Source organism: Diadema setosum, chromosome 5 (genome assembly GCF_964275005.1).
Source record: "Diadema setosum chromosome 5, eeDiaSeto1, whole genome shotgun sequence".
Taxonomy (NCBI): domain Eukaryota; kingdom Metazoa; phylum Echinodermata; class Echinoidea; order Diadematoida; family Diadematidae; genus Diadema; species Diadema setosum.
The window spans coordinates 30,546,619-30,568,829 of NC_092689.1; the positions used below are offsets into that span (position 1 = coordinate 30,546,619).

A 22,211-nucleotide genomic window follows, 5' to 3' on the forward strand; every position below is an offset into this window, starting at 1 on the left:
TCCGCGGTGGATCGCAGTCAATCGGCCTCAAAAGTCGGGATTGTTTTATCATGTCCTTCTTTCTGCTTTTCCCCTGGAGATAAACCGTGTTTGTTTAATAATGCGTGGGCTGGTCTCTGCTGTTTGTCGTAATATCGGTGTTCACGATGTGACGAAATAGGTCAGGTACAAGTGTGCCCTTTTGTTCTCACTCAGTAGCATAGGAAATCATTTTTTCTCTGGTTCTTTGATGGTTTTCAGCAAGTTTCCATATTCAATCAAGTAATTGGTAGTTTCCCTCGTGCTGGCCTTGGTCCTGTGAAGTTACATACAATGTATGATTTCTTGAACTCCCACTTCTAAGAAATTTCAATCAAAGTATGAATAACATTCCTATTATTATTCTTACTGAAAACATTATCTTAAAAAAAAAGAAAAAAGTGATAAATACTCATCAAGGATTTTTTTCCTGTTTCTTTTTTTCTATAATCTCTTGGAACAGATGAGAAGAGCTGTGAAAGCCTGGAAAAACAAAATATCAGTAGATCTCCTGTCCCACTCTCCACAGTGAGCCAGATTTAAGACAAGCGTCATTCTTGGGATAACAGAGCGCAGGGACTACAGCATTTGTGATTTGCAAAACGGCTTGCAAGTGATTATATAAAATGACAAACAAGCAACGAAACGTGACAATTTGCTCGTATTCATTCTCACGACGGAGTGCAGCATTATACTGTTATTTTATCTTTACAGGAGATATTAACACTTCTTGCACAGTGGCAAACCCAGTTTTCCTGTGTTTTTAAAACTTTTACTTCTCGGCAAAGCCTGCCTGCTCCATAAAGACAGAGGGAGTTCTGGAGAAATTGTGTGAGCAATAGGTGAAATCTTGAACTTTTACTGCCCCGCCCCCTCCGATTGTTGTGTGCGCGCAAGAGAGGAAACATTCGCTGCTGCTCAAAGTAGACCGCCGGTGAATACATTATATCTTTGGACAATCCCGATTTCTGTGGGATAGTTTGTCTCCTTCGGTGGTTTCCACTCGGCATCATGGGAAGGAAGAGTAAACTCTTTCTGAGACCATCGCTGGTCACCAGACTGCGGAACAGGTAAGGATCACATCCATTTTCCATCTCATCTGTACATTGTCCATTGTATGCCTGCCGTACACTGCTGTGGTGCATTTTGAGACAACCTGGTTGTGGCATCACATTTGCTTTTCAACACTTGGGAATCTGGGCTCCTTATCACTATGGGATGCCATCAGCTAGAAAACAAGTAGTAACGGTGAGACAGAAAATATGGTTTGACCTTTAATAAGAATAAGCAACTGTACTTGCATTTTTTTTTTTTAACTTTCTTTCTTTTCTAGAGGGTGTGTATATATAACTCTGAAAGGGGTAGTACATAGCTATTTGATTTACCTTACATGATTTCTATCAAATTATATCTTAGCCTGAAATATCTCTTCATTCCCCAAACATGAACTTGACTTGAATGAATATGAATGAACATGAATATGAATATGAACTTGACTTGAACATAACCCGGGTAGAAGTCTTCAATAACCCCAAACCCCTTGTAGCTCTTTACTATTACCCTAAACCTGACATTTCCACATCCTGGTTGCGATGTGTGATATATTGGGTGCAATGTCAGAAGTAAGAGATTCAGATGCATTTGTCACAATCAGTTTTCAAAGGAAAAAGGTAAAAAGGAATATTAAAAAAAAACAGGTGTGTTTGATAATTTGGCCATAATCTTTACAATGTGAATTCAATGGTACTTAAAGCAGAAGGTTTCTCTGCAAAATCTTCATGCTACTGCCCTATGTATGAACCTTTCTAGAACATTCTAGAAGTCATTGAATCAGGAACCATCAATCAAGAATGGTGACACTGAGTGATTAAGTATCGCCTCTTTCCGTCCCCAGACTCTTGCTTTCGTCTTGTCTGGCACGCTCTTAAAAGCTGAATGTGCCTTCTAAACATTATCGAACATTTCCGCATTATTTATTGACTCGTTTGTGTTCATGGCAGCATATCTCAATCATTTGGTTTTGAACTGTAATTAGAAATACAACTGTATGTACACTTTTTGTGTGAATTGGTATTTCAGTTTTTTGTCCTTCTTTTTCGTATTCATATGAAATATCATGAGGGGTCTTGTGGATAATGACACTTGTATTAAGCATTTGCATCAAGACGTCATACAAGTGTTTTTGTTTGTTTTTTGTTTTGTTTTTTGCTTTTTTCCCCTGTAAATTGGCATCCTTTCTACTTTTTTTCCCTTCTTTCTATAGCTTTGCACAGATTTGCCCAGTAGTTTGTAGGTTTTTTTTTTTCTCCTGCATATTTTCAGCATCATTTCATGCTCGCACTTTACAGGAACTTATTCATGAGCTTCTCATGAAATATGACAGTTTGCAAGTTCTGATGCTACCATACAATTTTCGTATGAAATTGAATCATTGTGCCTGACATAGTCTCACAATTACATTTTATATTCATACGTCATATGTTAACTACATGTGTCTTATTAGAGCGCTTATACATTGTAGTATAGTACGTTTCTTGTTAGGCAGAAAAAAAAACAAAACAAAAAGTGTGTTTACCCCATCTGTGTACTCTTTCTCTTTACACATCCCATATCCATCGGATGATAATGTACTTCTTACGTCAGCGGTGTAAGCAAGACATTGAATGAGGGTAATGCTGGTACGATAATGTAGGGTGCCTACTCTTCATAGTCTTACAGTGTTCATGCTGGTATACAGAATAATATTTCCAGCTCTACAACATTTTAACCTGTTGAAGACTACAATGTAGTCCCAAGTATAGTTGAGCAGGTGTCTATGGGAAATGTGTGTTATTGCAAAATCAGTTTGTTCTCAGTGGGTTAATGGAAACATTTGTTGGTAAAGGCCTGTTATATCTGACAAGATGAGATGGTGACATGATGACGATGAAACAAATTAATGGTGTAGCTGGCAAGGGTGTGCACACATGATATGTAGAATTGCTGCAATTCTATGTGCCTTGTGTGCATTATTCAAGGACCTTTTTGCTCTTCTATTTTTCATTTGTTAACTTCATTTGTTCATTTGTTAGCTTCATTTGTTCATTTGTTGATATTGTTTGTATCTTCCCATGGTAATGCTTGACATCTATCATATATCCATGTTGAAATAAATGTCATAGATTGCTCTGTTCTTGCTCTCACAAGGTCGAGGTTCATTTACAATGCAGATAGCATGGGATCCATCAATCATGAGTTGAATAGAAAGAGTTCAAACTGTCAAATATCCCTCATTCACCTTGTTGTGTGGAGGATAGGTGGATGGATACTACAGCACCGTGTCTGCATTGACGGTTATTCACATTGCTCGGGGAATTTGTCAACATACTTTCCGCTATTCTGACATGGACGAGTCCTCGCAGTGTACATTTATTTGCTGCTCGAAATTAAGCCATTGCTTGCGGCAATTTGGTGTAACATGTCACAGCCTGTGAAAGGAGGTACATCATTCTTCCTACATTGCCTTTTCATTCATTCATGCATTCTTTTAAGTTTAAATCACTCTATAGAATAGATCACATTCATATCTGGAATTGAAATAATGTGTAGGAGATCCTAGATATTATCTTACTATGAGCAGTCAGCTAATTCTGACAACTCACTAAATTGGATCATGTGTAATTGTGATCTACAACAACAATCTTGTTTGCTGTTACTTTACACGAAGGGGGTTACCCTTATTGTCTAAAAGTATGTGCTCTTACTTTGTGGTATATTTGTGCCATGATATGGAGAATTTCCATTTAACTCCACCAAGAGCAAGTGGGAAGAATTTCGAAGAATAATAAAGAAGCTAGTGATTCATATGTGGAAAGCCCTATATTTCTTAAACCAAGTGAAAGTTAACCCATTGAGAATGGGCTGATTTTGGTACAACACACATTTCTTATCTGATCATTTGCCCAAGCATACTCAGGACTCATCCTCAACGTGTAGGTTAGTTGTTGTTGCATATTTTTATTGTTTGTGTGTGTGTATTTAATGTTGAAATTTTACTTTGCGAAACCCTATCATAAGGCGTGGTCAGACTGGCAAAAGATCGAGAAGTTTAATCCGTTGAAGACAAGTCCCAGGTGATACTCCGGCAAGTGTCTATGAGAAATGCTAGTTGTAGTAAAATCAGCCCATTCTCAATGGATTAAGATCAAGAAATCTTCGCGATCTTTTGCCATTTGGTCGCACTGGCAGCCAAACTTCTTGATCTTTGGATTGAGAAGTTTTGGTTATTTACTAGTGTGCGTGCACAAGAAAGAATAAAGAGAGTGCCGTCTGATGGCTAGTGATTGTGATGTAACAATGGACACCTGTACAACACAAAAGCCTTGTGCTTCTGAGGCACCACCCGAAAACAGGTGGTGGAATGGTCATGTGACAAAGATCGCAAAGTTTCAGTTTCTGGCAGTCACGCTGGCAAAAGATCAGATCAAGAAGTTTAGCGGGGAGAAATATCCCTAGTTGGGGTGGGAAGTTTCATGGGAAGTTTGCAGTCACACTGGCACAACTTCAAAATCTTAAAGATCGCCATGTTAAACTTCTCAATCAGGTTGAGATGTCATGGTGCTCTAGTTTATTGTGTTCTGGGTATGGAATCATTGTTGGGGATCATTTTAAAGATAAGAATATTCAGCGACCTTTTTTTTTCTGCATTTGAATATTTCAGTGTCTGCCTGTGTTTGATAGTTAGTCAACCTACCAACAATAGGAAACTGGTGGTTTCTGTATGAGATACATGTATACCCAGATGTGCAACTTTACAGAAATATGAAGGTAAAGGGATATTCTAATACCTTTCTTTTTCCTATTAAGCATTTTTTTTGTCCCCGCCGAACGAGTTCGAGCAGGGGACTATGAAACGGGCTCCGTACGTGTTCTAACCCAATTTCGATTCCATTTGCTTTATGTGATGGAACTAGGTGAGTACTTCAAAACTTCTACACAGAATTTTGACCTTTGACATCTTTGACCTTTGACCTTGATTTTTTACCTATACTGCACATTTTGTTACAAAATGCTACTTCCGGCGGGGACATATATTACGCACCGCGTAATTTCTACTTTTCCTTGTTTCTTTTGTATTCCATCCACACTGTATATGAACAATATATATGGCGCTTTTGAAAGGTTTTGAATGTACTCGGCCTAAAAGGATTATCAAGAGAATGTAAATGTGTGTTGCACTGAACAACAGTTGGGTGTAAACAAGGTATACATGGTTGTCAACCCTTCACAACTACAGAAAATGTCTGAATTGGCAGTAAATGTTTCAGTGATTCACAAAGCACAGAGGAGTGCTGTATTCTTGACTCAAATTATACTACCCAAGGAGGTAACGTAATAATTTGTGTTCTTCTTCTTAATTTCAGACTTGTGCTACGATAAACAACACAGTTGTCTTGCAGATGGCAATATATTTCAATTGCCATCTGCAACACAAATGTGTCGTTTATCGTAGCGCAAGTCTGAAATTAAGAAGAACACAAATTATTACGTTACCTTTCTTGGGTAGTACAATTGTATTCTGCAAATACAGGGCGACCTGTGAAATTCACAAAAATGAAACCATATCTCAAAATATTCTGCATGTAATACACAGTATTAGAGGACAATGCATAAACACACACACACACACACACACACACAAGAAGAAGAAAAAAAAAATCTTGGCAAGAATGTTCATTGGAGACAAAAAAAAAAAAAGAAACCCAAACAAATCTGACCATAAAGGATGGATTAGAATTAATTCCAGACCATTGATACGTTCTTAAAATAACCCTTTGTACTATACCAGGTTGCCTGTGTAATTTCAAAAAGGACAACAATACGTACATAAATACCTCTCAGACTGTAATTCCCCTTCCTTCTATTATGCTTTGCGAAAGTTTGTTTTTTTTTCCTTCTTCTGTAGAAAATATTGATGTACTTTGACTACTCAGGGTACTTTTGTCCAAACTGTTTTGCAATGTGGGACTCTGTCTTGCACCTGGGAGCAGAAATTTTTTGATGCCAGAAATATGAGGAAGTTGCTGCACGGCTTTAGTTTGGAATGTAAACATTTGATAGTGTCTGTTCTGTGGTGATAAAATCTTATGTCAGTAAAATATGCTTTCTTGATTATTTTTTCAAATATTTCAGTATGTTCTTGAGCAACAACCAGAACTTTCAATCCAAATCCAAAACTATAGATAGTTTCCTAAATCTGATATGTTAAATAATCGCAAATGTGGATTGTCAAAAACCCTTTGAGAGCTTGCAGCAAATGAGTTTGTTCCCCCCCCCCCCCCCCGATTTCAAGTCACCAAAAGCAACAGAGCTAGCCACCGTTCAAGTTATGTCTTGCTTTATCACCATTATTACTTGAATCATTTATCAATTTAATACTTAATTAATGTCAGAGAAAATGTCTAGTCAGGGGAATTTAATCTGGAGCAACTGCTACTGGTGATGATAGCTCCTGCAGGAGCTTCTATTTTACATTCATAATTAATTCAGTTCTGTGAAAGTAATACACTGTAGTATTGTCCATGTTTAATAGGCGAAGTCATATCAAGAGAGGAAGCACAAAGCAGAATTGAAACTGGCCAGATTCTTAGAAAGATCTCCAGTCAGAGACAAACCCTCTGCTACCTACTTTGGATGTCTTCCCTGTGTGTACATTTCAGTCTGTTTAGACTTATGTCTTTTCTTTATTGTTTTGAGTGATTTGGCGGTTTGACGGCAGTCTCAGAACATGAGGGGGGACTGTCAGACAAGCACATTTCTCCCTTGCGCCATCACGAACGTTTGTGGAATGCGCAAAATGACTACCGCTGCTCGACGTGTTATGAATTCCTGTCATGCCTCCGCGCATTTTCTCTTGAAATGCGCAATCTGTTATCAACATTTACTGCCAGACGCAAGAGCCGGGCAGCCTCAACCTCGCGAGGCTTGAGCTTTCAGCTCAGGGGGGCCCCGCCGAGTAAAGGTGTTCGCGTGAGACCAAAGGGGGCATCGGTGTATCATATTCGCAGAGAGAGAGGGAGAGATAGAGATACATAGAAATGCATCTTTGTATGTGGAGGAGACAGATATTGATTTGATTTTATTAGCTGGAAGTGAAAAAATCTACCAAGCCTCCGATTCCAGGGAAGGCAGTTGAGAGGCAAACTGTGTGTCGCACTTTGCATAGAATATTTCATTTACAATTTTTCCTCATAGATATTAAATTTCATGTGTGATCATGTTGGGGGGGGGGGGGGAATGTATACAATGTTTATGTGTACACATGTAGTTGCTGTTTTTTCGCCCCTTGCTAGGAAGCTCACATTCGGACGCATGAGCTTATGCAATCTCAGCTTCATCTCTCTGGACTTTTTTTTTTTTGATAGCAGTTGGATAATTAGAGTTAAAGAACTATCAGTAGTACTATTATTCTCTATCTCTCGTGGTCAGATTAGATTATTGTCCAACTCTGTTTTCTATGTTATCTGTAATGTCAGATCTGTAACCAGTGGAACAGCTTGCCCATCACCAAATTTTGCAATAAGCACAGATTCTTCACACAGTGGTGAATGCCCCCCTTGTAGATCTTATCCAAAGGAGAGTTCAAGTCTTGATTACAGTTGATTCTGACTGATGGCAGTAAAATGAGTAAACATATAAGTAGATAATTTAACATTAAAGTTATGATGAGTAAAGCAACTGTCTATCACTTAACAAGGAGTGGTCATTGAAATTGTAGATGTCTTGAGGATTGCATGATTTTACACAAACTGGAAAATACTTCAGTCAGTTCTTTTGGAAATTTATGAAGACATTAACCTTTCCCTTCAAGAGGGAAACAAAAGATATTCATATCATCAGAAGCAAGCAGTAATAATACTTCTGATGAGAAAATAGGAGTGCTACTAACATTTGATGTGGAAATTAGTCACATTCAGTTTGCAAAACAATTGAGAGTTAGGCCAATGCAGCATTACAAGCATGTGATGAAAGAAAAAAGAAGAAAATAATTATTTTAACATACCTTAACTTAAGGAGCACATATTAAGACACTTCTGGATTAATATTTGCCAGATTCTGCTTTGGATGTTTATAAAACTTGTGATTTATATAAGCTTGTGATTTTCTGATATCTGTTTCCATGAGTATTAGTATTCCATTCGATACCTCTATTTGAAGCTTCCTCTTCAGGAAAAAAAAAAATAACATTATGAAATATGAGCCTTTCGTTGTGGCCCTCCTAAAGCTTGTTTTAATCTTTTCTTGACAAAGGCAGCAAGATTTGTTTGTTTTGGGTTTTTTCTGAGAGACTGCAGTCAATATAAATCTGATCACATGTATTTTTATTGTCTTTTTAGAGCTTAGAAAAGCTAAAGTGAACTGTGAGAAATTGGCTAACAGCAAGAGTTAGAGGGGGAAAGTCATAATTCGAAGAGTTTAAATATGCAATTTAATCGATATATCTATTTTTATCAACTTGGGATATCTGAGATTTAAGCTGCTGATAAACATACAAAAATGATTAAGACATATGTGATAATTCAAATAACATCTTCATAATAATTTCTTGTTCTGTATTAAAGAAGTATATTATCATTGAAAAAAAATCTTTTTTTTTTCTTCATTTGATGATGGCTTCACGTAGTCAAAAACTTTGAAAATGGCATTTATCTGTTTTCACATTCAAACTCATCATACATGTATATAATACATAAAGAAAAATGTGATTTGCTTGTATGGAGTGTATGCAGTTTGAGGTTTTTCACATAAATATCTGAACCAAAAGGCCCGAATTCACGAAGGTGGTACAATTGAAACCATGGTTTAAACCATGGACAAAGACCATAGTTTTTTATGGGGCACCAAGTGTCGCGTGGCCTATTTTGTTACGAAATCAGTTATTTCATTTATAAAAATGTTCATATCGTTACGAAATTTAACATTTCGTAACGAAATGGTCATTTCATTGACGAAATAACTGATAAGTGTCGCATGGCCTATTTCGTTACGAAATCAGTTATTTCGTAACGAAATAGGCAATGTGACACTTGGCGCCCCATAAAAAAATTACGGTCTTTGTCCATGGTTTAAACCATGGTTTCAATTGTACCACCTTCGTGAATTCGAGCCAAAGTGTTGAGGAGAGGGAGATTGGAGGAGTGGGAGCATCGAGTGAATGAGTCAGAAGTGAAAGAGAGAGAGAGAAGGTGTGAAAGTGCCAAGTGTAATAAACAGGAATCCAAGGATTGCACATTGTCCCAGCCCCATCTGCTGGACCGACTAAAGATTTACCTCTTGTGCCGCCCGCTGCAGTAGCTCTTCTGACGTCATTGGCCAGTCCAACCCTGTGTCTTTACCTGTCCCAAGGATCTTGTATACTAGGTATGTCTCCAGCGAGACCGGAGCCCTAATTTGCAATACATTATACTGGGCCTTGAAGTCAGATGAGCTCATCTTAGCTCACTCTGTGAAGATTTGTGGGGTGTGTTTGTGTGTTTGTTTGTGTGTGTGTGTGTGTGTGTGTGTGTGTGTGTGTGTTTATCAGAGCAAAAATTAAACTTAAAGGGGGAATTCAGGACCAGGCAAAATTTCATCTGAAAAGAAAGAGTAAAATTTTGAAAGCATGTTAACAAGTAAAAATTTGATCAAAATTGGATAAGAATCATGCAAGTTATGAAGTTGCAAGGTTTTGCTATTTTTGCAAAACAGTTTTTGGACAGTTGATGCAAGTATGCGAATGAGTGAGCTGATGGTGCATTCACCTCACAATTTTTTATTGATATTGCACAAAAAAAAAGAATATATATATATATATATATCATTTTATTGCGATGTAAGTGTGAAACGTGATATTGTTCCTGGCTGAATAACTTGTAAATACTGATCAATCAGATAAATTAGGATTTGATACAGGGGCATAATTGTGCTTGAACAACAACAACAAAAAAAAAAAAAACTGGAAAAGTGACGTCATGAACTCACTCATTTTCATATGCACTGTACATATGACTTGTCAAGAACTTTTTGAGGAAATTATGGAAACTTCACAATTTCATAACTTCCTTAATTTTTATCCAATTTTGATCAAGTTTTCACTATTGTGCTAAACTTTACTCATTGTTATCAGACTAACTTTTAATTCATTAGGAATTCATATATGAAGGAGACCTTTTTTTATTACTGTAATTAAGGTCCACTGGACAAGCTGAGCTATTAAAGGGAAAAAAAAAGAAAAACACATTTCCTGGTTCCCTCACTGCTGCATGCATTTGATGTTTGGGACAAACTTTGACGCATTTATTTGCCTCTGCCCCTTTGGGTACTGAAGGCATCCTTTATTCTGATAAGAATGTGTTTATCTAAAGATTTTAGGAGGCAGAATCACAATCCTAAATATGTTCTAGGCATTTTTGGGCAATGGGCAAACGCAACTTTCTTTTAACGTGTTTGGAAATGATAATTTGGAACGCCATTCAAAGGGCGATTTAAGACATGTTTGAGACCACGATATCGCCTTTCTGCGAGAAGATAAACGCAAGGCCATTTTGAAATGCGTATATATATCTCTTAGCTGCCAAGGTCAACTGTTTCCTGTTGCGGAGAAAAGCGCAGGCCATTCGTGTTTTCTACCCATTGGTTGTGCGTGAATGATGAAGGCATGCTTGGTGGTACGCAGTTGACCTCTACTTCCAGGGTCGAACGCCGCAAAGCAACTTCACACAACGCTTGAATCATGTTTATATATGATTGTTAGATAAACGCGGCACCCCGAGAATTGCATTTCGAACCATGTTCGTCAATGGCATTCGAAACGCATTTTTTAATGTGATTCACTCTCTTGAGTGAGATAAATGCAACCTTTAAAAAAAAGTCGTCTCTTGAAGAAAAGCATGGAAGGAATTTTCCCCTCCATGTCGCAGTATGTAGATCTAAAAAGGATGAACATCGTTTAAAGTCAAAAGAGCAAAAATTATTTTTCCCTTACATTTGGACAAAAGAAAAGGAGACAGTTGAAGATATTTATTTCATTTGCATTGATGTCATATGTGCTCAATGTCCTTCATTTTGGTGAAAGTCTGAAATCTTATAACTTCCTTAATCTTTCATTTGATTCTATTGAGGCTTTCAATCTTAACTATTTCATTGTATTTTGTAAAAGTTTACTTGAACATGGATGAAGTTTTCCAAATTAGGGTGGTACTTTGAGAGTGAAATAACATCATTAGCTAGCACAAGACATTAAATGTGTGGGTTCTGAGGCTTGCCATTTTGCTGTATTTTTCAGTGTGAGCGACACTATCTACAAGGAAATTAAAACTTAATGCCTCATAACAGAAATTTCAGTTTGCCATGGCGACCACTCCGTTTAACAAACCAGAGTTTATGAAAATTGATACGTATGTGGGCATTGTATGAAAAGGCCTAATTACTATGGTGGGCGTTTGATGAAGGTCTGGCTTTCATTCTGTATTTTCTTTTATATTTGTGTCATCAAGAAAATATAGTTGTTATTTCATCCTTACATGAAATTTTTACAAAACAAGAGTTTCATCAAGATGCTACAACACGTGTACTAAGAAATACTATACTTGTTTTTATGACAAAGTGGCCTCACAATTTAAATGCATGAATGACGTGCTCACAAATGCCCATAAATAAACCTGGTCTCATTGGTGCTTTGTTGTTAGAAAATGAATCTAATCTTGCTGTTGTGCTTGTTTATTGTTAATTGCTAGCAAAAGCTTGTTCTTGGTATATCCCTGGTATTGATCTTGCGTAACCATTGAAATTAATAAATTTCCAGTTAATTTATTCCTTTATAGTTGTTGTTTTTCTGGTGTGTCATAAAATAAGCATCAAAACTTCTAAAAAGTTGCTGAAGACCTGTCCAAGTAAGTTTTTTTTAAAAGATCAATTATACTGTCATTGGTTTGTGAGAAAATTCTTTTGATATATTGAACAACATGTAACATTTCATTTACAGTTGTAGCTGTGTAGCATGCAGCTGCATATATAATGTGGTGGCATGTTCCAAAGCTAGGGGAGCAAAAGAAGAGCAAATTTGATGCTGAGCAAAATACCTAAGTTTGGGTTGATGATGAGCTGCATTAAAATTGGGCTGCTATCTCGTGTCGAGTGTGTAAAAACCTTTCACTTTTGCATATTATATAGGTATGTGAGTCATGAAGAAAATGTTAAATGGCTAAAGAGTGAAATGAGCAAAAATTTTATCCCAAGCTGAATGAAATCAGGACCTATGCGTAAATGACTTCAAATTTGTGTGTTACCGTAAATCTCTATCTTGAGATACATGTAGGACAAAAAGCTACGTGACTTTCCGACATTCAAGACAAAAAAAAAAAAAAGCAAAGAATCTATTAAAGACATGTGTAGTATCTATTTTTTGTTGGGCGTATGCATGTATGTCAGCTCTTGAATGAGTGTCAAGTTACGTCGTATTATCTTATGACGGCGTGGAAACTTCCTTTAAGAAAGAGGAAGGATGTACATGCTAGTTTTGGGCTCTTGCAGAAATGCTGGAAGTGGCGGCAAGTTGCCAGCCCAAATCACAGCAACCATGATGGTGACGTCATAGCCTTTATTTAGACCTACAACGTCGCACATACAGCACGAAGGCAGAGAAAATGTTTGTGGCATCGGGGATGATCTATTTATAGAGCACTCGAAACTGTCATGATACCGAATGCAAGGATGCTATTAAAGAACATGCTGTACTCCCCCTTTTATATCCATGTATCAAAGCCTGACTGAATTAGTGTATGTGTCGCAACACAAAGTTTAGATTAGTATTCAAAACTATGCACTAGTGAGACATGAAAGATCGGTTTCTAAATTCTCGATGTTGATTGTGAGAACTTTGTTGTATGACCATATTGGTTTATATCCGTGAAAGAGTGCACTGGTATTGCTGCAATGAATAACCCTGCCATCAGACCAGTGGGTCCCTTCGTTGACTTTGTATACAAATGTACTTCCTACAGTAACTCAAATCACACATTTTCACCCTTACAGATGTGTAGAAGACCCCTTTACTAAACGTTCAATCGATTCACCCCACAGTCCATGGATTTGTTCACAAACAGACAGAGGGTGGTTTATCAACTCCCTTTTGGGGCAGAAACAGGTTTCCCAAACGGCTTTCATGGATTTTTTTAGAGATGATAAACGCAAAGCTGTTTTGATTATGGGGTTCGGAAAGCCTTTTTTTTTTGGAAAACTGCAAATTTGTGCTTTCCGAAACAGGTTTCAGACAGACATGTTTCTAGAAGCGAGACAAACGCAAAGCTGTTTTGAAACGACTTTCTACTGCGGTTACAAGGCACGCGCCATATATGACCCCTTCTCCTCGGGTCAGACGGTGCAATGCAGCTGGGCAGTGACAAGGCCAGTTTTCGTGTTGGCGATGAGTTGATAAACGCAACTTATTTTGGAAGGCGTTTGTGAAGGGCTTTGGAAATGACTTTTGATTGTAAGTATGGAAAGCTGTTTCAAACTGGGGAAAGATGATAAACGCAGCCAGCGTTTCACTAAATTGTTATAAAGTACTTACGATAGTTTGCAATTACCATGGTACCAACTTGTAATTCCCACGCCTGATTGGTTGTTGCCTAGTGAGCTGCAGCGAAAGTAGCAGCAGTCATTGTGAAAATGCATTATGAAACTGAAGGAGACCTAAGAGTGAGATGTAAGACGTGGTTCGGATCTCGCTTGCTTTGTTTCCTCTCAAGTGTGAGTCACGTGGCGACAACAGCAGTGGATTGCTGATGCTCATTTTCAGTAAATCATGATGAATAATATAATGAGTAGCATTGTACTGATTAATCCAACCGAAGAGCTTGAAATACTTTTGAGGGAGATGACATAAAACCAAGTTGAGGAAACTTACTTTAATGTACAACCTCCTAGATGTAGCATCACAAACCCTCAGGTTGGAACATTTTGTATGTTCCCGATAACGAAAGTCCTTGTCTGTTGTATATTATAAAATGATAGTTACTCACACACAGAGTACTGTGTATTTGTGGTGTGTGTGCATTCACATTACAAATTACTGCACAAGATGCCACTGCGGTATTCACTGTCAGTGTGAATGCACCCATTGTCTGATACACTTTACACAGTGTGCAAATGACAAATTCCTTTCTGGGATCTTGTCTCCCACAAACTGAAGTTCTGCCTTGACACGTCCTGGGCATTAGATGATAGCAGTCTTCCATGTATGTGTGTTTCTGCGTAGTACATCAATTTCAGAGAGAACTCGGTTTATTTGCATGTTTGCCTAGTACAAGGGACCCTCCTCATTCACTGCCAGACTGAAATCGTGTTCACATTTTTTGCCAAATCAAACAAAAATGAAACACGTGGATGTTCACCAAGCGTGATGTCCGAAACGCACACAAGAACTGCAGCTTTTATAGCATTCTCGCAACTTCTGGAATCGATCCTCAGATTTTAATGGGACTTTGATCTTCACCTTCGAACTAATAAATATATTTGATTTGCCCTTCGATGTTTGTCAGAGAAGGTTATGGTGGAAAGACCCTCTAACTGTAGCTGGGAAGCAACTCCGAGGCTTGACTTTCAATGCCAATAATACATGAGGGAGAAAACAGCAACAACAACATTACCTCTTAGCGAACTTCAAATGAAATCAGAGATCTCTTCGATTGAAATGACGTTCATAACAGGAGTAGTTTCCTCCATTGCTTTCAGTGTCCTCTGGCTGGTGAATGATGTCACATCTCGGAAATTAAGTGAAGGAGGTGGGGGGGGGGGGGAGGGAATGCCCGTAAAATGAGTAATTCAATTACACAGCAGTCAATAACAATTCTCGTCTGTGCCTGCACTCACACAATCCATGGATCACTAGACTTCACGCAATAAACTCTGAAGTCAGGCAAGATGTAAAGTGCTCGGCACTTTGAGAAATCTAGAGATAAAAATTTCAAAATTCCATTCCGCAGCCGCTCTACTGCGTTTATTCCTACGTGAACCGCATCACTAATGTACCTTTTGCTGACAAACAAATTTCAATGGGACATGCTCGCCTCATAGTCATTTTTTTTTTTCTATTTATATTCCTCTCTTGGTGAAGTTCAAGGAGTATGGGGGTCCTGCGAGTTAAAAATGGGAGATTTTGTTTTCAATTCTGAGATTTCTTCTATTAGAAATAAAATGAAGGCAGGTGACAGAAGAGTTTTGTAGAAAACAAGTACGTCAACAAAGTTATTGTTGAGGCCCACCAATCACTGCATTATGGCGAAATTTGAACAGGCGTCAGCATGAAATCAAAAAGAGGTTTGATGAAACGACAACAGCACTGCTGCAATAACAGCAACAACAACAGCACCAGGTCCCAATCTTCAGTCCCCCACTGAAGGCTGGACGTCATTTGTGGCTAATCTGTTCACCATTTTCGTCCGTGACGTAATTCCGTGTGACACAACAGGAAAGGCTGAATTTTAAGGACTTTGATGGAAAAAAAAAAAAAAGTAAAACTTGACAGTTCTGCAAGTGCACGAGAACTATGTTTTGGCTTCAACAATTGTGAAGGACCAAATTACAGCTCAAATATAGGAGAAGTTTTCATTCTGTCTCATTAACTACTAGCAGTGAACACTAAATTTTATCATAAAAGGATACAGTGTCAGACTCCTCAGAAATGTGGTTTTTGGTACTCGAATTGATTTTTCATAGATTCCTCATAGTCTTCAACAGATCACTTGTCCAAGTCATGCTGCTGTCAAGAGCAGTATCTGTATCTGTAGAATTTATTTTCAATTAAATCAAAACTGATATCTCAGTAGATTTAGACTGTCAAAAAAAGAGTGCATAGACAGGAGCTTTGAGTAATGACTATTAAAAGTTTGCATCTGATTACATTACTTTATTACTAAAAAGGGGATCTTTATCATTGTGGTAGAGTAAGAGTTGATCTCAGAATTTTGGTATAATTGTGTGAAGTAAAAAAGCAAACTGCTGTGAGGAGATGAAGAGTGGTCAGTGCCTATTTTGTCCATGGCATCTGCTTGGCTTGTTAACAACTGAAATGTAGATGAAGGAAGGAACATCAATCATTCCCAGTGATATTTCCTTCTCTTCATACCACTCGGAAGTTAAATTTGAATGATCATTTCCCAGTCTATCATATTGTATTTTTTCGGGAGCATATGATTTTCTGATGGATGGGGGAGGGGGTGGCTATGAATTGCAATCAGCGAATGACATCACTCATTTTTAAACCAACAAAAACCAAAAAGAAACAAACAAACCATGATTTAAAAAAATGATGATGTCAACAGTGGTATTGTGTCAGTAAGCTGTTTTGTTTGTTTATTTGTTTTGGACATATTGATTTCACTGAAGGGTGGATCATCTGTCATAACTCTGATTTTACGAGCATTGCTGAGTCTTTTAAATTTGTTTTGTGTTTATAGCAACTTATCCTGTATGGTAAAATTGAAGCTGTATTTTATAGGTTTCACTCAAGATAATAGCTCCTTATTAGATAGTATTTTGTCGATGCTGCAAGAAGTAGGGTGCAGACAATTTTTTAATCTGCTTTTAATTGTTTGTTTGTTGTTTTAAGGTGAGTTGCCAAACTCTGCATCTCGGATGTGCTGTTTGTCATACTATCAATGGAGGATTAAGATACGGTATTGTATCTGCCAAGTGTCACAATGACATTTTAATATCTCTAGTAGATTGATATTCAGAACAAGGTGCTTTAATAACTTTGAACCTTGACCTTTGGATGCAGCTACTGAAGATGACAGTCTCTAGAGTCTGATGTATGGCCATAACGATCTCACGCAAGGCTCGGATGTGATCTATTATATGGCATGGTTTGTGTCACACAAGAATTCTTTCTCCTGAACTCCCCACTCCCCCCCCCCCCCCCTTCTTTTTTTGTTTTGGGGGGGGGGGGGTCATTTCTTTTCTCTCTTTTTTTTTTTAGCTCATCAGTGTGGATGAGCCTCTAAAGTGGGTAAAATGAAGGCATTAGTGACGTAATCCGGCGGATGAATCAGAAGGTAGATGTTCGCTCCAGAGACGTATTTGTGACTTCTTCCCCCGACTTTCTAACGATCCGAATTAAATGACAGGTAATTACACGCTCTGCTGTATTAGACAGTGAGAGTTACGGGGAAGAGCAACAGAGTCATATTAGGTGACGTCAAAGTCAAAATTGTAAAGGTCTTTCGAGCCATGCACCTGCACAATTCATATTATTGCAGCTAGCTGCTCTTCTTGTGTAGTAACAACAACCAACCTATTCAAATCAAAGGTCAGAAAATGTGAAGAATAAATAGTATACCAGATTTTGCCCTTTGTGCCCAGTATACGTTTATTGCAATTTTGCCGTTTTTACTTCAGGGAATGCAAAAAGAATCCTCATTTTTACACCTGTTGATCCCCAAAGTGAAGCAACGAGACCCCCGTACTCTACTATTTGGAGCTCAATATCATCTAATGCACATATCCGCAAATTCTGTACATTCACAGGATTTTGTTTAGCTTTGAGGAAAACTTAATAAATGGAAGAAATAACAATATTCACCTTGTGTGTGAGTGTGGGTGTTATATCAGTGAAACTATAGCATCATCACTTGTATGAACAAACTCCTCCACGAAAAATATCATCTTAATTCAGTGCTTTATGTTGATACATGTCCAAAAGTACTGTATGTGCCATCTAGAAAATAGCAAGTCTGATTTTTCTCGAATCGGGACTTCCCCACAAGTGTCATGCACCTTATTCATGTACTGTGTTAACTTACCACTCTTTGCACATTGCATTCATGCTGGGATCAGAGAGAGTATTTTTGTGATGTTCTTCAATTCAAGAATAGCACCCAGCTTGTGAAATTTGCAAAAATAAAAACCCCATGAAGTATTATGGAGTATGTAGTATTACAATAGATAAATGCTGACCTGATAGTTAATTATTCTATGCAGAATATTGATGTGCAAAATTCATTTTTTTTTTCAATGAAGAAACAAGTTATTTTTAACAGCATCATAATCACAGAAGCTATTTGATGATAGAAGGTACAAACCACAAAGAAAATGAAGCAAGAGGATTGAGATGAAGCGACCAGAAATGTGTCATCTCTGGTGACATCACGAAGAGTTTGCATTGATTGCTCATCAATCACGATTCATCACTAGTCATGGGTATAAATGACTATTTTAGTCATTTTCCAGAGATTTTTACAACATCATGCACTTGAACTGTCGAATCCCTCCATAACCACATTTTTATCTGGTTTGTATCTGTTTTAATTTGCTAGCGTTTCACAACGTGCAGTAAAGAAAATTCTCTGTTGAGGTCACTAGAGCCTCCGTGTTCTTCACAAACATTTTTTTTTGTCTTGATTGCAAAAGTTTTAAAAGCCTCTCAGTTGCTAAATTTAGAAGTGATTTTTATATTGATAACACATGCTTGGAGATTACTAAAATCTTGTTTCTCTCTAATATACTTGTATGATAATGGCAAATTTTTCCTGATTGTGTGCAGATTTTGTGAATTTTTACCATTTCCATCTTATGTCTTTCTATCATAACATATGCAGTGAAATTCATGTGCCAATTTCATATTGACAAAATGATCATTCTTGTTGCAGTATGATGAGTTATATTATTTCATATTTCATATTTTGTGTCCATGTTTTATGGCAGCTTGGCTGATTTCAAACTTGGGACAACAATGAAGGAGTCTATTTGGCCAACATTTGTCATCATTTCTTATGCTGGATGTCCAAAAGTTTTGCGCTTTTTCTGTGAATCTGAGAGGTTGGAAGCATGCAAACACACATAAATGCTATGCACAGTGAATATTAATTCCAAAGATTATACTCTATCCACCTTTATGAATGATTCACAAGAAAGAAATGACAGGCATAGGTTTGCATTTTTGTATATGTGTGCGAGTTTGTATGTGTGTGTTTAGGGATGTTGGCAGTGATTTGTATACTACCCTTCAAATCTGATGTGATACTTTAGGCATTTTTGTGTCTATTTTTCATTTGGATGAATATCATTTCAACACTTTTTGATTTGGCATTGTCATGAAATCACACGACCCAGCGAGCAAAAGGAAAGCACGAAATTGAAAGCACAAAAAATGGAGCCATTAGATAATGCACAGGAATTCCCCTGTGTCGTGACCTTTGTGTGTGACCGTGTTCTAGTGCACGGTCAGACTCGGATGGGTAATTAGTTTATGTGCAGTTTACTGGGTAGTCCCCCTGGATCATATGATGGCATGGGCTGATCTGGAGGCTGATTATGATTTATACCGAAATGAAGTGCGGGATTATGGCACTTGCAGATGGCGGTTTTGATGCTCTGTGATATCTGCGTCATAGAGTGGTTTCAGACTTATAGAAGGACTCGCTACTAAACATGTTCAAAAATATGTCAAGGTCATTTAGGAAGATAAGAGTAGCACTTTGACCATGTTCCTCCCAAACACATTTCTCAAATCACGCTTGGCCAGTTATTGTTCAGAGGTCTGTTCCCAATCAAGTTTTGTTTGAATTTAGGCATGTGTGTTAAAATTGTGCTCTCTCACTATATACTTCTGTATGCCATATATTTAGTGAGTCTAATTTTTCTTGAATTTTCTCAAATTAGATTTGCGAATAGTGCCTTACATGCGGAATTCACAAAAATAGGAACCTCATGAAATGTATGCCGTATACAGTTTTTGAGAGCTTAGCTCAGCTTGGTATTTCATGAACATGCACATACTCTTGCACATTATCATATTGAGAGTTGTGCATTTGATTGATGGGGATGGATTTTTTTAATGCAAGGGTTGCATTAAAAGTATAGCAAGTGTCAGTATAAGGAGACTCAGTTCACTGTCTGAACAGTCATTAAACAATCCTATTAAAGCATGGATTATATGAAAATAAATTAGAAAGTGAAAATAAATGAGAAATTTTGTGGTCTGAACCCCCCCCCCCCCCCCCCCCCCGCCAGGCAGTTCCTTTATTTATTTATTATTTATTCAAGATTTCATGCGTGTTCACAAAATAGGAATGCATACAAATGTATGTAAGTACATCTCATATAGCCAAGACAGAATATATACAATTAGTATACATTGATAAGAAGTAGTTACAGGATAGTATACAACTCCACTAAGGGAGCTACATTATTCAAGGTAACGAACACGCAAAGGAATTGCAACATAAGCTTAAAGCTTGAAAATCGTTGCAATTCCCTTGTATGGGGTAAATAAATCTTTGAAGAGGTATTTGTCATTGATCTTGAGAGGAAATATACACAGATGAAGCTAGAATTGTTTTACCCATTTATTACTTAATGCAACTTACAATTTTGCAATTTGAGGATTTATAAACCAAAAGTAAAAAAAAAAAAAAAAAAATGTCAGACATCTGTGCTTCACAGCATCATATATATATATATACAAAGTAATTTGTGCAATTTGTTTGAATGAATACCATTGTATACCATTTGTTTTGTGTAGGTATTTTTGTTACATTTTTAAGTATCTAACAATTTGCATTCATGTAGTTGGCTGTGTTTGGTCTCCAGGAACATCAACAATAAAAAAAAAAATTGGAAAAGCATGTATGAGTATTAAAGTTTTTTATATTCTAAATACACTTTACATCATTTTGTCAACGCTGGTGTGACGTCTGTTGACTTCATTTCTTATCGATGCGATGAGACATTATGTCACTTGTTTACGCAAAGAGCGATAAGTTTGTGATGTCAGCTATGAAAACATCAACGCGTCATGAACTTTCCATTGAAGTTGGGAGAGTTTGCCCTTGGTAACGCTTACATCATTCTGTCTGGTAAATGTTGACATGGCACCTGGCTTTATATTCCCTATCAACACTATTTAGATACATGTATCTCCCCAATTCTTTTTATGTAAACATGGCATTTGTACTTTGGAGCGGTCGTGTGGTTGGGGTCAGCCCTTCTCAGAGGCATTATGGAAAGCGCTCGGTCGTCGAAAGGTGACAATACTCGTGAATCGTGCGAGTGAGGCTCTCTTTGCGAGTGGGGTTCGAAGGTATGACATCATCCTTCGCTTGATGGGCAGCTGGAAAAGTCATTATACCACTGAATGCACAATGACAACTTCAATGGACCCGTGTAGTCTGGGGAATTCAGACACAATCAATCATAGTTTTTAATTAATCGACAGTGCGTGTGATGTCAAAGTAACTGTCCTGTCCAAAGCTAGTGTGTTCAGGTTCCCATATACATCATACACTTTTACTTGTACTTGTCTGCATTTTAGGGACCACGTTAATACCAATTATTTATTTCTAATTTCCATAACACACAGCTTGAAAAAATGTTACGGCATCACACAAGTATGATGCCTTCTCTTTGTCATATCATGGAGCTACGTAGCTCCATGGTCATATGTACCATGTACAGGTAGATCAGCAGTGCTAGAATTTAGCAGTACTGCTTTATGTTGATCAGTGGTTGGTCATACCTTGGAATATTTAGTTTAAGTCATATCATTTTATTCTACATTCTAGATTATCATCTGGCAGTATAAGACTGTAGGAATCTGTGTTGGTCATCCCATGTATGTGATGCTGCTTTGATCTGCAGCAAAACTTCAAAGTTATGCATGCATTGTCTGAAGGGGATGGACATACTCAACAGTTATCATGTAGGCAAGTGACGATATTCTGTAATCCGGGGCTGCATATTGAAGACTAGATGAGGCGAGACAGATAAGGCTCCAGTGAAGTCCGCCATCCTTGCGCCTATGACATCATTATCTCCATGGCAGCGGATGATGTCACTGGCTGGAATTCAGCCAGGGTTGTGGAGAGACGGTGGAATTTTGAGTGGGGTGGAAATGGGGGAGACTCCGGGAGATGGAGAGAATGGAGACTCAAAGCAGCAGGGGAGAAGAGAGCGACAGAAAGAGACAGGGGGAGAACAGAGAGATGGGGAGGGATTTTTCCCGACAGAAATCTGCGATACCTTTAGCTTGGGTTGAAGAGAAAGGAGATGAGGGGAAAAAAAAAAATGCAGACACACATGGAAAAAAATCAGTTCTACCGAACATCCCTCTAGACTAGAGAAAGCATACGTCATCCTATTTTCGAGACGGGGAGGAAAAAAAAGGGGGGAGGTAAAAA

The 22,211-nt window shown here is 37.8% G+C and overlaps 1 protein-coding gene across 1 annotated transcript in view; it reads left to right on the plus strand.

Annotated features, from left to right (window-relative positions):
* The first annotated feature begins 1,029 nt into the window (after positions 1 to 1,029).
* LOC140228832 (maternal embryonic leucine zipper kinase-like) overlaps positions 1,030 to 22,211 on the plus strand; it is a 74,515-nt gene continuing 53,333 nt past the window's right edge. Inside the window, exon 1 of the mRNA XM_072309105.1 lies at positions 1,030 to 1,088. Coding sequence (XP_072165206.1) covers positions 1,030 to 1,088 — 59 coding nt within the window. The remainder of the gene's footprint in view (positions 1,089 to 22,211) is intronic.